General features: G+C 41.7%; 1 protein-coding gene across 1 annotated transcript in view; it reads right to left on the bottom strand.

Moving 5' to 3' along the window:
• Positions 1-10,548, bottom strand: part of LOC126469671 (transmembrane protein 127-like) — a 33,393-nt gene extending 22,845 nt beyond the window's left edge. Inside the window, exons 1-3 of the mRNA XM_050096823.1 lie at positions 10,363-10,548; positions 6,161-6,452; positions 5,910-6,077 (exon numbers count right to left, since the gene is read on the bottom strand). Of these exons, the coding sequence (XP_049952780.1) occupies positions 5,910-6,077; positions 6,161-6,437 (445 nt within the window). The 5' untranslated portion in view covers positions 6,438-6,452; positions 10,363-10,548. The remainder of the gene's footprint in view (positions 1-5,909; positions 6,078-6,160; positions 6,453-10,362) is intronic.
• Positions 10,549-15,951: the final 5,403 nt, after the last annotated feature.

A 15,951-nucleotide genomic window follows, 5' to 3' on the forward strand; every position in this document is an offset into this window, starting at 1 on the left:
GATCAAGAGCAATGAAAACACTGCAGCCACCTGGCAAGGAGTGCTGTTCAATATGTCCTCCATGAACATACGCAATGCCTACAAGACCATCAGCCATTGAGCCATCGATGTAAACCACTTCATGGCCCTGGTACATGTCGAGAACCGAGAGGAAGTGATAGCGGAGATCCGCAGGTTTAACGGAGTCCTTAGGGCCATGTGAAAGGTCCAGAAGAATCTGCAGCCTAGGCATACACCATGGAGGTATACGTTAATGGACCACAAGGAGAGGTGGTAGCGGGAAGAAATCCAGTTCTGACAGAAGGGACCGGGCGCGAACCGCAATCATAAGCCCTGACCTGGGCCACCAATGCGGGAGATGAACCGCCATGATTGGGAAAAGGAGACGGTAATTCAGATGCACAGGAGAACTACAAATGTGTGCAACGTAACTGGCGAGCAGTTGTGCATGCCTAACCTTCAATGGAGGGACTCCGGCCTCTACCAGGACACTGGTCACTGGACTCATTCTAAAAGCTCCCGTCACTAAGCGAACACCACGATGGTGCACTAGTTCAAGTGAACACATTGCTGAGGGTGCCGCCAAACCGTAAACCAGACTCCCATAGCCAAGGCAGGATTGAACAAGGCCTCTGTAGAGATGCAAAAAAGTAGGGTGATCTGCACCCCAGCTGGTGTTGCTCAGGCAACGGAGGGCATTGAGGTGCTGCCAGCACTGCCGCTTAAGCTGATGAAAGTGAGGTAGCCAAGTCAATTGGGCATTGAAAACCACTCTAAAGAATCAATATGCCTCCTCTACAGGGAGTGTATTGTCATTAAGATACAGTTCTGGTTCTGGATGAATGGTGTGATGCCGACAGAAATGCATGAAACATGACTTCACGGCTGAAAACTGGAAGCCATGGGCTTGAGCCCATGACTGCGCCTTGTGAATGGCTCCCTGCAGGCACTGCTCAGCAACACCGGTACTGGAGGAGCAGTACGAAATGCAGTCATCCACATACAGAGAAGGTGAGACCGACAGTCCTACAGCTGCTGCCACACCGTTAATAGCCACTAAAAATAGAAAGACACTCAATACAGAGCCCTGCGGAATGTCATTCTCATGAATACAGGGGGAACTAATTATAGGAGGCACTGAATTGGACATGGAAAGTACGGAGCGACAGGAAGTTTTGGATAAAAACTGGGAGCGGACTGAGGAGACCCCACTCATACAATGTGGCAAGGATATGACAACGCCAATTCGTGTCGTATACTTTACATAAGTAAAAGAAAAAAAAGGCAACCAGATGGCATCTTGAAAAGGCCGTTTGGATGGCAGACTTGAGGGACACAAGATTATCAGTGGTAGAGCGACCACGGTGGAAGCCACCCTGACATGGAGCCAGTAGGCCACGTGACTCCAGGACCCAACCAAACCACCGACACACCATACGTTCCAGCAGCTTACAAAGAAAGTTGGTGAGGCTGATAGGCTGGTAGCTGTCCACATCAAGTGGGTTTTGACTGGGTTTTAGCACCGGAATGATGGTGCTCTCCCACCATTGAAATGGAAAGACACCATCACACCAGATCCAGTTGAAGATGATGAGGAGATGTCACTTGTAGTCATACGAGAGATGTTTAATCATCTGACTGTGGATCCGATCCGGTCCAGGAGCTGTGCCGGGGCAATGTGCAAGGGTGCTGAGGTGCTCCCACTCTGTAAATGGGGCATTATAGGGTTCACTGTGGCACGTAGTGAACGAAACTTTCTTTTCCATCCGCCGTTTGAGGGTGCGAAAGGCTGGGGGGTTGTTCTTCGACACAGAGGCTCAAGCATAGTGCTCAGCAATCGCGTTTGCGTAGGCAGATAACATGCCATTGAATGTTAATGCCAGTGACACCTGTCAGAGTCTGGTACCCACAAAAACATCTGACCTTCGTCCAGACTTGCAAAGGTGACGTATGGCACCCAATGGTCAACACGTATCTCTCCCAACACTCCTATTTCCGTCGTTTTAAAAGCTGGCGAACACGGGCACGGAGCCACTTAAGGCTATTAGGTACTCTAGGGAAGTGCTGTAGAGCTTGTTGACGCTCTTTACTTGCCTCAGCGACTTCTGGCGACCACTAAGGGACTGTCTTTTGCTGGGGGCACACTGAAGAAGAGAGATCTAGGTCCTCAGTGGACGCCAGAATCTCCAACTCATCCTCAGACACAGAGCTTGTAGGTAGTGATGGTGTGGGTGCCACCACAGTGCATTGGTTCTTGGGGGTTGTTTTCTTTTTAGGTTTCTCTCACTGCTCCATAGGTTTGTCCGGCTGGGAGGGCTTCACTTATTCAGTCACAGGGAATGAGGAGGAACATGAAGCCCTATGACCAGCTACCTGTGGTTGCTTCAGCCACTGGCGGGAACCTGGCAAGGGGGTGATCCAAGGGATCCCTTCCTGTTGAGAGGAGCCGAAGAAGACTTACGCTTCTCTGGCTGGCAAGTGGGGACCGACGTCCCCCATGGTTGGGGGCAGGGAGGGGGAGTGTTGCTCCTGAAGTAGGTTGTGCAGGAGCAATAGGGAGGGAAGTGCCCCTCACCATAAAGGGAGCAGGTGGAGTCTGACGGCTCAGAGCCAACTGTACACGGCGGAACGGACGACAGTAGACCGATGTCATAGCGGCAGCGTAGTTTGACATCATATGCGCAGGATGTAGCCTCTCATATTTTCTCTTCTCAGTGCAGGTCAGTCGGTCCAGGGTCTTTTATTCCAGTACGTTTCTTTCTTTCTGGCAAATCCTGCAGTCTGGCAAACAAAGCGAATGGTGCTCTCTGCAGTTGGCACAGATGGGAGGTGGGGCACAGGGAGTATCGGGATGTGGAGGACGTCCACAATTCGGATAGGTGATGCTGGAAGTACAGCAGGAAGACATATGACATAACTTCCAGCACTTAAAGAACTGCATTGGGGGAGGGACATATAGCTTTACATCACAGCAGTAGACCATCACCTTGACCTTCTCAGATGTGTCACCCTCGAAGGCCAAGATGACGGCGCCATTGGCAACCCGATTATCCCTCGGACCTTGGTGGATGCGCCGGACGAAACAGACACCTCACTGCTCTAAATTGGTGTGCAGCTCATCATAAGATTGCAAAAGAAGGTCCCTGTGAAATGTGATACCCTGGACCATATTTAAGTTCTTATGAGGCGTGATGGAAACGGGAACATCCCCCAGCTTGTCACAAGCGAGTAGCGCCCGTGACTGGGCAGATGCCGTTTTGATCAAGACCAACCCTGACCGCATTTTGGACAAGCCCTCCACCTCCCCAAACTTGTCCTCTAAATGCTCCACAAAAAACTGAGGTTTTATTGACGAAAAAGATTCCCCATTAACTCTCGTACATACGAGGTACTGGGGTGAATAAGCTTCGCTGACATCCTTATCCTGGTGTTCCTCCCATGGTGCGGCCAGGGGGGGGGGAGGATGATTTGGGGTCATATTTCATAGCATTGAAGTTAGACCGTGACCGTTTAGAGACTGCTGGTGTTTGACCACCAGCAAGAGATGATGTACTACACTTCATGGCGTGTCATCCGCCCTGATGCCACCCATTCCAAACAGGGGCCCTCCCCACGGGCGCCACCCAGCCACAGCAAAGGCCACCTGGCGGCATGGCCATTGCCAGGAGTCCGGATGCTCCGGGGCGACTGGCATGTACTCCTCAGCATACGTGGGGTGTTAACAGTGCAGGCATCAGCAGAGCAATCCCTGTGTGGTCAGGCGGCTACAACCAAGAGGGTACATAGCAGACCCACCACGACGGACTGGCTATCATGCTGGCTATCAGGCACAAATGAGCTAAGAAGTACATTGTAGTTGACAGCACAGATAGCAGTACTGCATAGAGGATGGAGGAAAACACACCCAGGAGGGTGACCTCACCCAACAGCTGGAGAATGAGTGGAAGTGTAGATCCACATTGACAAAGGACGTGGGAGGTCTCGGCGCATTATGGACACTATGCACCACATAAGGTGCCCTTCCCCAATTAACTCGCTCTTCAGGAAAATTTTGAAAAATGGAGGTCAAACCCTACAGGGGGCCATTACATAAAGGCCAATACACGTGAGACTTGTTTTAGTCGCCTCTTACAACAGGCAGGAATATCTTGGGCCTATTCTAACCCCTGGACCCACAGTGGGAGGGGGGGGGGGGGGGGGGTGCTCATGTTGGTTCTGCTACTTAAGAGGCTGGTTGTATCCCACAGCTATTGTCACAAACAGCTTTCAACAATCTTATAAGAGATCTAAATCTATCAGGGACCCAAGCAGAATTACTTGGGTCTTATCTTCAAGAAAAAAACCTGTTAAAAAACCACATCCTAGTATTACATTCCATAAATGATAGCTTTGCCTTTCCACTTTTCTCTCAATAACAGGGAGTGTGGTATACTGTAACTACATAAAAGGACTGCTTACAAAATTTTGGACAATTCACAATTCGAAAGAATAGCACCTATTTAAAGATTCCTCAAACAGTAGTCTTAAAGCTATTCTCTTACATAATGGAAATGAGAAACCTTTGATACCAGAGGCCCATTCCATTTAGTTAAAGGAAACCTATGAGACCACTAGACTTACTCTGTTCTGGGACTTCTGAGAATCCAGACTGCTTACACAAAATATTGCTCTTCCTTGTATCACTGGGACAGTAGGACCAGGAAAGACCATTATGTAGTCAAAGAGTAGCCTTTTAGACACACATTCAATCCCAGTGAAAAAAAAAGTGTCACATGAACCCCTTGTTGACAAATACAATGTGCTGTCACCACTACTCCATCTTAAGTTAGGCTTTACAAAAAATTTTGTGAAAGCAATGGACAAAGCTGGATTTTCAATTTCATTCCTTAAAATTCCTGTGATTAGTATTGCAAAAATTACAGAAGGAATTTTCATTGGGTGTCAGATCTATGACTCAAAAGATATTACCTTCGAACTGTTGCTGACAGATACTAAGAAGTCAAAAACCTAATGTCTGAGAATTACAGGAAACTGACAGAACCCATATTGGACTGTTACATACCTATAAGCTATGACATGTCTCTGAAATTACATTTCCCTCATTTCTATTTGGATTTCTTCCAACCTAAGCTTGGAGATGTGAATGATAAATGTGGTGAGTCATTTCACCAATGCATCGCTGCCATGGAAAGACTATATAAGGGAAGGTGTTCACCAAACCTTTTGGCAGGGTACTGCTAGACACACTTACAAAGAGTTTCACTATCTAACCACAAACAGAAAGTTTCTAGGAGAAGTTTCTAACTTGTCAGTATATTTCAAGCTTTATTCAGCTTTCTCGTTCTATTTTAATTTCACGCACACACACACACACACACACACACACACACACACACACACACACACACACACACACAAAATTCAAGCTTTCACAACCCACGGTTGCTTCATCAGGAAAGAGGGAAGGAGAGGAAAAGACAAAAGGATGTGGGTTTTAAGGGAGAGGGTAAGGAGTCATTCCAATCCTGGGAGCGGAAAGACTTACCTTAGGGGGAAAAAAGGACAGGTATACACTCGCGCGCACACACACACACATATCCATCCGCAGATATACAGACACAAGCAGACATATGTAAAGGCAAAGAGTTTGGGCAGTAATCTGCTGAAAGAAAGAGAGTGACCAAAGTGATTTGAAATCTCATTCATTAAATCTTCAAAAAGTATACAAGGTGCAGAAGTGTGTCTGCAGATTTTGCAAAGTAAAGAGTTATTGACAGTAAAAAAAAAAAAAAGCTTTTCATTTTCCTCTATGACTCTGAATCCTTATTCTCTCTGCCTCATTTACTTGTAGAACTTACCTTACAAAGACAGGGTGATTATGCTATACAATTCTTTTGTTGGATAATTACCCGTGAAAATGCTTGGAATTGCATTTCTTCTGATTGTGCGCAGTATTTTGGTCGTTGGCCCAATTATATCCAGGAAGAAACCCAGAAGAGAGGATGACATAGCCATGAAACACAATAAAATAACGGTCCTCATCAAATTAGCTATTTCTTGATTCATACATCGTGGTGCTAGAAAGAAAAAGAAAAATAATTCCCTTCTGTTTAAAATGAAATTAAATGACACTAGGAATCAAATACTACTGGAAACATACTCTCTTTCTGAGGGTAATACTGAATAGTTACAGGTGGTGAAAATTCACTGAATGTGTAGTCTCGCTCCGTTTCAGTTGGATAATCAGCACTGAAAAACTGATACACAGCTAAATGAGGAGAACAGATACTGCCTCGAATTCTAAACCATCCGAGCTGAGCAAGAGAAGTGCAAGTCAAAGCAATTGTAGCCATGTGAAAAAAGGCTGCAACAAAATTCCTTTCTTGGTCCTTTGGCAATGACCATCTCTGACGTGGAAAACAATTTTGATTGTGCATTTCCAAAACTTAAATCTGAAACAAATAAAAAAAACCTTCTGTAATATGATAGTGTGTAATTGAGAAATAGTAAATGGAAATAAGTCACATGGAATTTTAGTATTAATAAAAGATAAACATGCCAACTGAAAATGAAGTGACTATAGCTTAAAAAACAAGCATCTGTTTAAGGAAATAATTTAACTATGACTTATTATGGTCCTTCGTAACTTATTACTTACTTCTCACTACTATAAAGTGGTATAGAATTATTGATTTTTTTATTTAAAAAAAGTAGAAGATGAGCAACACAATTACGTCTTCCTGTTCACAGCCATAGATCACTTTGAAAAAAGAAAAAATTACAATGTGCTCATTCCCATTTCAAATACATTTTAAGAAAAAAAAGAAAGAAACTTATGCAACATCAAGGAATTATCTGAATGGAATGGAATCGGTTGATATGATTAATATGTACAGACAAATAAACAATTACTATTTCAGAACAATTTGACGATTCATTTGACATAAAGAGCACCGCAAACTGAGTAAATCAATAATCCGTATGTAACCTTTGCCCTTACGCAGGCAGTTATTCGGCTTGGCGCTGATAGAGTTTTTGTCTGTATATTACATCACATCTACCGATTTCCACCCGATTCGGATAATTCCTTCATGGTGCGTCTCTCTCCTCCCCCCCCCCCCCCCCTACTTTTTCTTCTTTTTGTCTTAGAGTGAATGTCCAGACACCTACCAAAAGTCAACTATTACACCACCAGTAATATACCTCACCACAATTTCCTGGTTAATCTCCCATACGTAGGGTCAACGGTCATACAAAACTATTAGAGAGCCATCACTACCACCTTTGACTGCTAAAACTATTTACTCACAAAATTCACCATTGTATTTTGGCCTTTTATTGATTTCCAACTGGAGTACAGCAAAGTGTTTTGGTTGCCATCAGAAAGTTGAAAATGTGTTCTGGTTCAATGTTACTTAGGTAAAAGCTACCTTGTGTCACATTCTCTACATTTTTTTTAATGATTTATGTACAATATATGTACCTAATATGCACCAAAATACTTGTCAGAGATTTGGCTATTATCTAATATAGCTTTTCTGAATCTACTTTTACCTTTCATAACAAAAAAAGGCATTAAATACAATGCAAACATATCTGTGTATGTTACACATCAGTATGTTGTCACAACCTTGATTTTGCATACACATTCACTGGGTATGTCAACGCTCAACCAAATTGTTGCCTTCCAACCTAACCTATATGCTACAAATTAGTCTGTTCCAACAATCAATAATTCAGATGGAGCACTATCACACACTAGCTATTAATTTATGCAATAGATGCATACAATTTTGATATACAGGGCGTTACAAAAAGGTACGGCCAAACTTTCAGGAAACATTCCTCACACACAAAGAAAGAAAATATGTTATGTGGACATGTGTCCGGAAATGCTTACTTTCCATGTTAGGGCTCATTTTATCACTTTTCTTCAAATCACATTAATCATGGAATGGAAACACACAGCAACAGAACGTACCAGCGTGACTTCAAAAACTTTGTTACAGGAAATGTTCAAAATGTCCTCTGTTAGCAAGGATACATGCATCCACCCTCCGTCGCATGAAATCCCTGATGCGCTGATGCAGCCCTGGAGAATGGCGTATTGTATCACAGCCATCCACAATACGAGCACGAAGAGTCTCTACATTTGGTACCGGGGTTGCGTAGGCAAGAGCTTTCAAATGCCCCCATAAATGAAAGTCAAGAGGGTTGAGGTCAGGAGAGCGTGGAGGTCATGGGATTGGTCCGCCTCTATCAATCCATCAGTCACCGAATCTGTTGTTGAGAAGCGTACGAACACTTCAACTGAAATGTGCAGGAGTTCCATCGTGCATGAGCCACACGTTGTGTCCTACTTGTAAAGGCACATGTTCTAGCAGCACAGGTAGAGTATCCCGTATGAAATCATAACGGGCTCCATTGAGCGTAGGTGACTGACAAAACTAAAATGAGATCCAACATGGAAATTAAGCGTTTCCAGACACATGTCCACATAAAATCTTTTCTTTATTTGTATGTGAGGAAAGTTTCCTGAAAGTTTGGCCGTACCTTTTCGTAACTCCCTGTATATACTACTACGTCGTCGTCGTCCTGTCTCATGTTAATTAATGCCTTTTCCTTTAATTTCTTTCAGCAGCTGTTCATTAGAATTTCTTTCAGCTCATGGTGTTTTTGTAGCTTTTCTCCACATTCACATCTCTCTTGCTACTTTTTTCCCATTTCTCGATTCCCCAGAGTCCATCTTGCACAAAAATAGTTTAAAATGCCCCAAATAAATCTCTTGATGAATTTCCTTCTTGTTTTTCACCCTTTTTTATTGGGTGCATTGCACTTTCTATAAATAAATATGGAGAAAGCATAGCATTTTCAGCCCCCCGAGATTCTTACTGTAGCCCCTTGTTAGTGCCACTGGTATCTATTTCTGTACTCTAGTTTCTAAACTGACTCAATCTTTTCTCTCTCCAATTAATTTCAATTTATTTAGTTTTTCAAAGAGTATCTTCCTGTCCACTATATCAAAAGCCTTTTTCTAGATCAATAAATGCAGCACGTTTTTCCCGTAGATTTCAATCCATCTTTCTAAGACCATTCATAAAGCAATTACAGGCTCCCTGGTTCCTTCTCCTTTCCTAAATCCAAATTCGTCTTCTCCTATATGTGGCTTAGAATCGCAAGATTCTATAATTTGAAAAATCATCAATATTTTTCTTCTCAGCTACATGTACACAGGTTAAAGACAAAAAATATAAATATAAAACTGTGATATCCTGAAACATTTTACTGTACTCACTTTAAAGTGTCTAAACAACCAAAGTGTAATATTGGATAGGATGGAGAAATAGTTTTAACAACCAAAGGCAACATTTGTGTTTAGAATAAGCACTCTTAGCACACACAACATCTAATTATGTCTATAATAAATAAGCACTTTTTAAAATGGTATTATTTAGTCATTTTGTATCCAAGATCGCATTTTTTTTCCACACATACCTGTCACTTAGATCTGAATACATCACAGACTTCCCAGATATTCAAGCCATTTTCCATATACTGGGAATCCTAGGCTTTCACTGAATTTGCATTTCTATTTGGCATCCCAGAATTAAAAGTTTCAACCTGCCTATGTATTGATAGCACTATTTTATTTCCTTACAGATTTTACGATTCTTAACAGTTAATTACAGGCAGACAACGTACCATTGACACTCAAAAAATTAAAATATTGTTGACTTCACAATCGATAAACAAATCTTGCACTCATGACATTATTGATGGATATGGTGCAACTATGTTACAATGTACACACTCATAGTTTCAACTGACACAGCTGCATGGTACAATAACAGAGTTACAAAAACAGTAACTATACTAAGTTTTCAGTATCATTGCGGCCATGAAGAAGGTACCCACAGTTCTTGTACAGATATGTCTGTTACCTTTCTTATTACTATATTAGCTAAATAACTACATCATCAAAATACCAAGCCATGGCTGTAAATAAATAAGGTTTCTACTGGCACAAAAAGCCGTGACTAGGATGTCTTAACTGAATGGTACTGACGATCTCCTTCATCAAAACCTCTAGTGAATTATCGTACAAGCTATGGGCACTGACGTTTATATACTAAACAAATTTAATAGCATGGTCATCTGAATCCTTGAATGCCACTACATACAGTCTCTTTCCAGCCACTTTAACTGCAAGCGTATACCTGATCCCTACAACACAAACATACTATCATTAAAATTTCTATGGAATTACGTCCTTATGTTAAGAGTTATTTACAATTCATTAAGAAGTGTCTACATTTTATGAAGGTTGTATTGCTTTTGACGTATATCTGACAGCGTAGTTACCTGCGGCTAATGTCACGTAAATCACTTATTCCCTACCGAAAATGTCATTCATGGCTTCTTATTACTAGCATAGCCAAGTTCGAAATCTTTTAACATGGCAAAATGACAATGTATTGAGAAACAATTTTATATGTCATTCACTCAGCTGCTTTTCTTCCGTGTTTCTGAGCCTGAAGTATAACCACATCTACGGTACCAACATTCAGACAACAAATACTTTGGATAAGGGTGGTGTGTATTTGACTGTGTTACACTTTAGTTGCCAGGCCCTCTGAATTTTTGGTTGGTCTCCCAATTGTTTTTTTAAATATCCCAGAAAATATGTGATTATTGTCAACCTTCCGAAGTTATCCAGTGTTACATAAGCGAAAAAAGTAAAACAACAGTCATTAGCATGCAGGAACGAAGTATGTGGCATACTAAACACTAAACAGTGTATTTTCCTTGGCGCGAAGCATGCAAGAGGTCGAAGAACGACAAATTTTATTTTTTGGGTACAGGTTTCTGCTCTACTATTGATTAATTTATTCGTAGCGATTACAAAATTATACAACGAGCTCATTTCGGTGGTTTTGCCATTCTAAATCGTATGTGTGTAGATGGTATAATATTTAGGGATCAGTTGAGAATGGGATACAATCGCGGAGGTAAATAAGGGAGGTTGCATTACGTCACAAACTTGAATCCGATGTTCGCTATCTTAACTAGCCCAAACCACTAGGTTCACCGCATTCATACCCCCATACATATAGTCTACGCCCCAGTAGTTGAATGCAGTGGCTGAGTGGAACGTCCCCGAGACGTCACTCTGAGACGTATTGCTAGAGCAAATACGCAGTCAAGAAGAGAAAAACGTTCGAAATTGCTTTCCTGACATTATGTAATTCATGCAAGCTCTATAATTTTAGTATTTAAACTGTTGTTGCACGCACACGACATAAATAATGAACAAGAAGCACTCGTAATTACTAGTCTGCTAGCGTTTTGGGCTTTTTAAAATGGCGTCCACTCTGGCTTCAAAACAACGTGCAGCACAAGTCTGGGGTGCCACGTCCCATCTGTTTGTACCTACATGGATAAAATCCCTCAGCTTTGACCAATGATGTCATAGTTTACTCGTAAGGCCCGTCCGCAGGCAACAACCTGTCTGCCCAAATGTCTGTGCACATCACATCTGCGCAGACAGATCGTTGCGTGTGGACAGGAGATTTGCACCGACATGAGGTGTGTGCAAACCTGGAAGTTGGAGGATTGAGCGAATTGTCTCAAATCTGTGGGTTCAAACCACATCGTGGACAGGATATCGCCGCAAATCTGGAGCGAAAAAGGTGCTGGTTCATTCTAGTGTTTGTCTTTGTGCGCAAGGAGCATTAAAATTGCTGACGCTCGTCAGTGTTCTAGACAGTTTATTAGTGAATTCATTGAGTTTTATAGAAATGACCCATGTTTGTGGAAGATTAAAAGTAAAGAGTACAGTGACAGGAACAAAAAGACAGCTGCATACAATGCATTAACTGAAAAATTACGAGAAGTTGACACACCGGCGAACTGAGAAACGGTAATAATAAAAATCGTTGTGGACTGTTTACTGTAAATAATTATCAAAAGTTCAAAAATCTCGAAGATCTGGTGTTGGAGTGGATGAAATATACCAGCCAAGTTTGTGGTATTTTGTGATTCAAACACGTCTAAAACAGCAAAAATATTGTGATTCTTCATCAGCAAAAATATTATTTGTAACTTGACAGAATTAATGTACTTGACTTGCCTTCATGAACTCATCCTTCAGGACAGCGTAAATAGCTTCACTTGTGTTGGGTATAATTTCACTCAATGCTTGTTTAGAAATTGCAGTTGAAAATTTAAAGTCCTTATAGCTCCTTCCTGTTGCCAGGAATCTTAATGTCACCGTCAGCCGTTCATGGAGAGAAATTGCTCTTCTCATTCAAGTATTATTTCGTATAATATGAGAGGTTACGAGCGTTAAGAGACAATTATAAGTTTCGACATCCATCTGTAAATAATTACGCCAGTCGTTAGGGTGGCCCTGCAACTCTCGCAGTAAATGTACGTGCGAAAAATGCTTTCGCTTTAGCAGCCACTATGTATAGCATTTTGACCGCTCTCTCTGTTTCCTGCGTTTTGTCTGAATGTTTTTGGAACACAAGTTGCGAACACAGACCACAACAGAATTTCTTCAGTTCCTAAATTTCAAAATAAATTAATTAAACTTCTGACGTTCTCGGCCAGCGTAGTCGCTTGCCACTGATATTTCTTTTCTACATCGACTGTGACCGACAGATGGCAGGAGAGTAGTAGATTGGAATTCGTGTCTTGTGAACAGAACACATATGCAGCGATCTTTTGCATGTACAGACATCTGCGCAGACGGATCGTTGCGTATGGACCGGCCTATAAATATTAATGTGTCTATTTTCGAGTCACAGATAATAAATCGATTGTCTTCTAAGCCGCGGCGTCATCATTGTAAATTGAAAGAAATGAATGTGTTTTCAAAAGTCAGGGACAGACGTTGTATACGTATTTTGTCGCTTGTATTAATTTAAATATTTTGTTCGTTCCAATACATTCGCTACTTATTTTCATCCTTAGTGAGTTAGAGATTTTTGGAAGAATTGTTTTTTCATTCTATACAATTTTTAGTTTTTGGTTTTTGTTTGTAGGAATAGGTTTACCTATCTTAACTGCAGTACGGGATACAAATTTTATAGTTGCCACTGGTTTTCGCCTTCGCTCCCACTATATATTATTCTGTTAATACTAGTACTGTCGAAGGCGAAAAGGCTGACATACGAAAAATTTGTATCCCGTACTTCAGTTGGAAGTATGTAGGTCAACTGAAGAATAGGATACATTCCTATTCTTCATACGGCTCAGAAGACAATCGATTTATTATCTGTGACTCGAAAATAGACACATTAATATTTATAGGCCGGTCCACACGCAACGATCTGTCTGCGCAGATGTCTGTACATGCAAAAGATCGCTGCATGTGTGTTGTGTTCACAAGACACGAACTCCAATCTACTACTCTCCTGCCATCTGTCGGTCACAGTCGGTGTAGAAAAGAAATATCAGTGGCAAGAATAGAAACGAAAAAAGCGACATACATAACACTGGCATCCTTTAGCTCAGTTGAACTACGAAGGAAGTATCCAGCTCTTCAGTTGACCTATATAGGTGTTAGCTATTTTTCGCCTTCGCTAGCATTAGTATCTTATTCTTCAGTTACAGGACACAAGTTTTTCGTATTTCGCTTCTTTTCGAATTCGCTAGCACTAGTACCCTTTTCTTCTGTTGACTTATGTAGCTCACCTGAAGGACAGGTAGTTGTAGTTCAGCTGAGGTACAGGATGCCAATATTACGTGTGTTGGTTTTGTTGTTTAGCTAGCATTAGTTTCCTATTCTTCAGTTGGCCTATATAGTTCAACAGAAGTAAGGGATTCAAATTTAATGTATGACAGCTCAACTGAAGAACAGGATACTATCTTGATAGTGCGATTGAGGTACAGGACACCAATATTATGTAAGTTGACTTTTTCGTCTTCGCTCTCCTTCATACGGCGAAAGAAGAGCTCTGACAGTTGACGCATTCTTGGCGCATTTGCTTCGTGCACCCACTACGGCCAGTCAGATCGTGAGCTTTTGTTCACATTACCGTGGCAACGTCCCAGTGTTACCGTAGTGCTTTCAGTAACTTGCGCCACGTGCTACGTTCTGGTTTGTGTGTATACATGTGCATTCCTCTACTTCTGTGAGTTTCTTGCCATATGTTTAAGTGGAAAATGGCTGCCTGTAGTGCAGAGAAGAGGGCTTTTGGGAATGGAGCTAAGCTGAAATCCCAAGCACGCGAATTTATATACAGATTGCGTGTTTACTTTGAAAGAAAAGTGGCAATGGTGGGCCTTTGACATCAATGAGTAAAGTGGTTGGCAGATTGGCACAGGCGTTGTACATCTCTACAGCGGCAGTGAAGAGTGTCACAAATGATAAGGAGGCTGCCAATTCAGATGCGAACCCTATTATTGTGACACCTGGAAAGTCAAGGAAGAGATTGTGTTGTGTAACTGAAACAGACAACTTTGACGAAAGTGCTATCAGGCAACACATATGCGTGTACTACAGCAGGAAGGAGTATCTGACACTTAAAAAGTTGATGGCATCGCTGTTGGACAGTGGTTTGTTCTCAGGCAGCACGTCATGCCTCTCCATTGGTTTGAAGATAATTGGCTTCCATTGGAAAAAGTTCTCAGAACAAAAGGTATTTACAGAACACGGACACAATGTATCATGGAGATGTTATTTCCCGCGCGAGTTGCTAGCAGAGAATCCGGAAAATGTAATATGGATTGACGAAACATGGGACAATGTGCGTCATGCATGTTCCGTCACATGGACAAACGGCACGCGCCATGCAACTATGAGTGTGCCAACTGGTGAGGGAGGGCGACTAATTAAGTTCATGCTGGCTCTATGAACGGTTTTGAGCCGGGTGCTGCGATGATGTTTCAGTAAAAAAAAGCTGTCGACTACCACAAGGAGATGAATGGAGATACATTCAAAGACTGGTTCGTAACTCGTTTGCTACCAGACGTAGCTATGGTAGTGTTTTTGTTATGGACAATGCCACATACCATTCTCTACAATTAAATAAGGCACCAACAGCTGCTGCAAGGACAGACAAAATAATCATCTGATTGAAAGATAATAACATAGGCTTTGAACAGAATATGCGGAAAGCAGAACTTCTGGAATTAGTGAAGCGATATAAGCCACAGAACACACATTATGTATTTTGCGGCCGTGGTTCTCTGCTAGCAAAGAACCACGGCCACAAAATTATACGTCTTCCACCGTACCACTGCCATTACAACACAACTGAACTTATTTGGGCTCAAATGAAAGCAGACGTTGCAGAGCGAAACAAAACCTTTATGTTGCGAGGCAGAGCATCTGGTAAATGAGGCTGTCACACGAATAACACCAGAAAATTGGAAGAACGTCATGAGCCATTAGTGGAAAGAGATTACAAGCTCAAACATAGAAGAAGGTGTAAGGTATTGTAATTTCTTTATCAGACGATAAGGACAGCATCAGTAAAGATACTGAAAACTATGTGGCGAGGCAAGAGATGACCAATCAGATGAAGATGATCGTGGGTTTTCCGTTCTCCCACATGAACAATAGAGGTAATGTCCTTATTCGATATGTTACACATAACATTTGTGCGATTTCCTTTACGTTGTTAATGTTGAAAATCTGATTGTGTTTAATTTTTATTTTAGCTGGAAGCATAGTCATGGTAATTTTTTAAAAATGTATTTTATTTTTATATGATCCAGAGTTCGGCCATAGGCCATTTTCAAGTACAGTGACTTATTTATATGTCAAAAGATATCAGACTGGTATGAAATACAGCTAAATCTGAACCGTATAACAATAAAATAAAAATTGTTTGATGTGAGGTCCACCAGTTATGCAAAACACCGTGGGTTTTCGTTTTTATTTATTCTGCAATGTGAACATTTTTGTTAAATGATGATAAAATTATGTGGATTTTTAGTACA

This window comes from Schistocerca serialis, chromosome 1 (genome assembly GCF_023864345.2).
Source record: "Schistocerca serialis cubense isolate TAMUIC-IGC-003099 chromosome 1, iqSchSeri2.2, whole genome shotgun sequence".
Lineage (NCBI taxonomy): Eukaryota > Metazoa > Arthropoda > Insecta > Orthoptera > Acrididae > Schistocerca > Schistocerca serialis.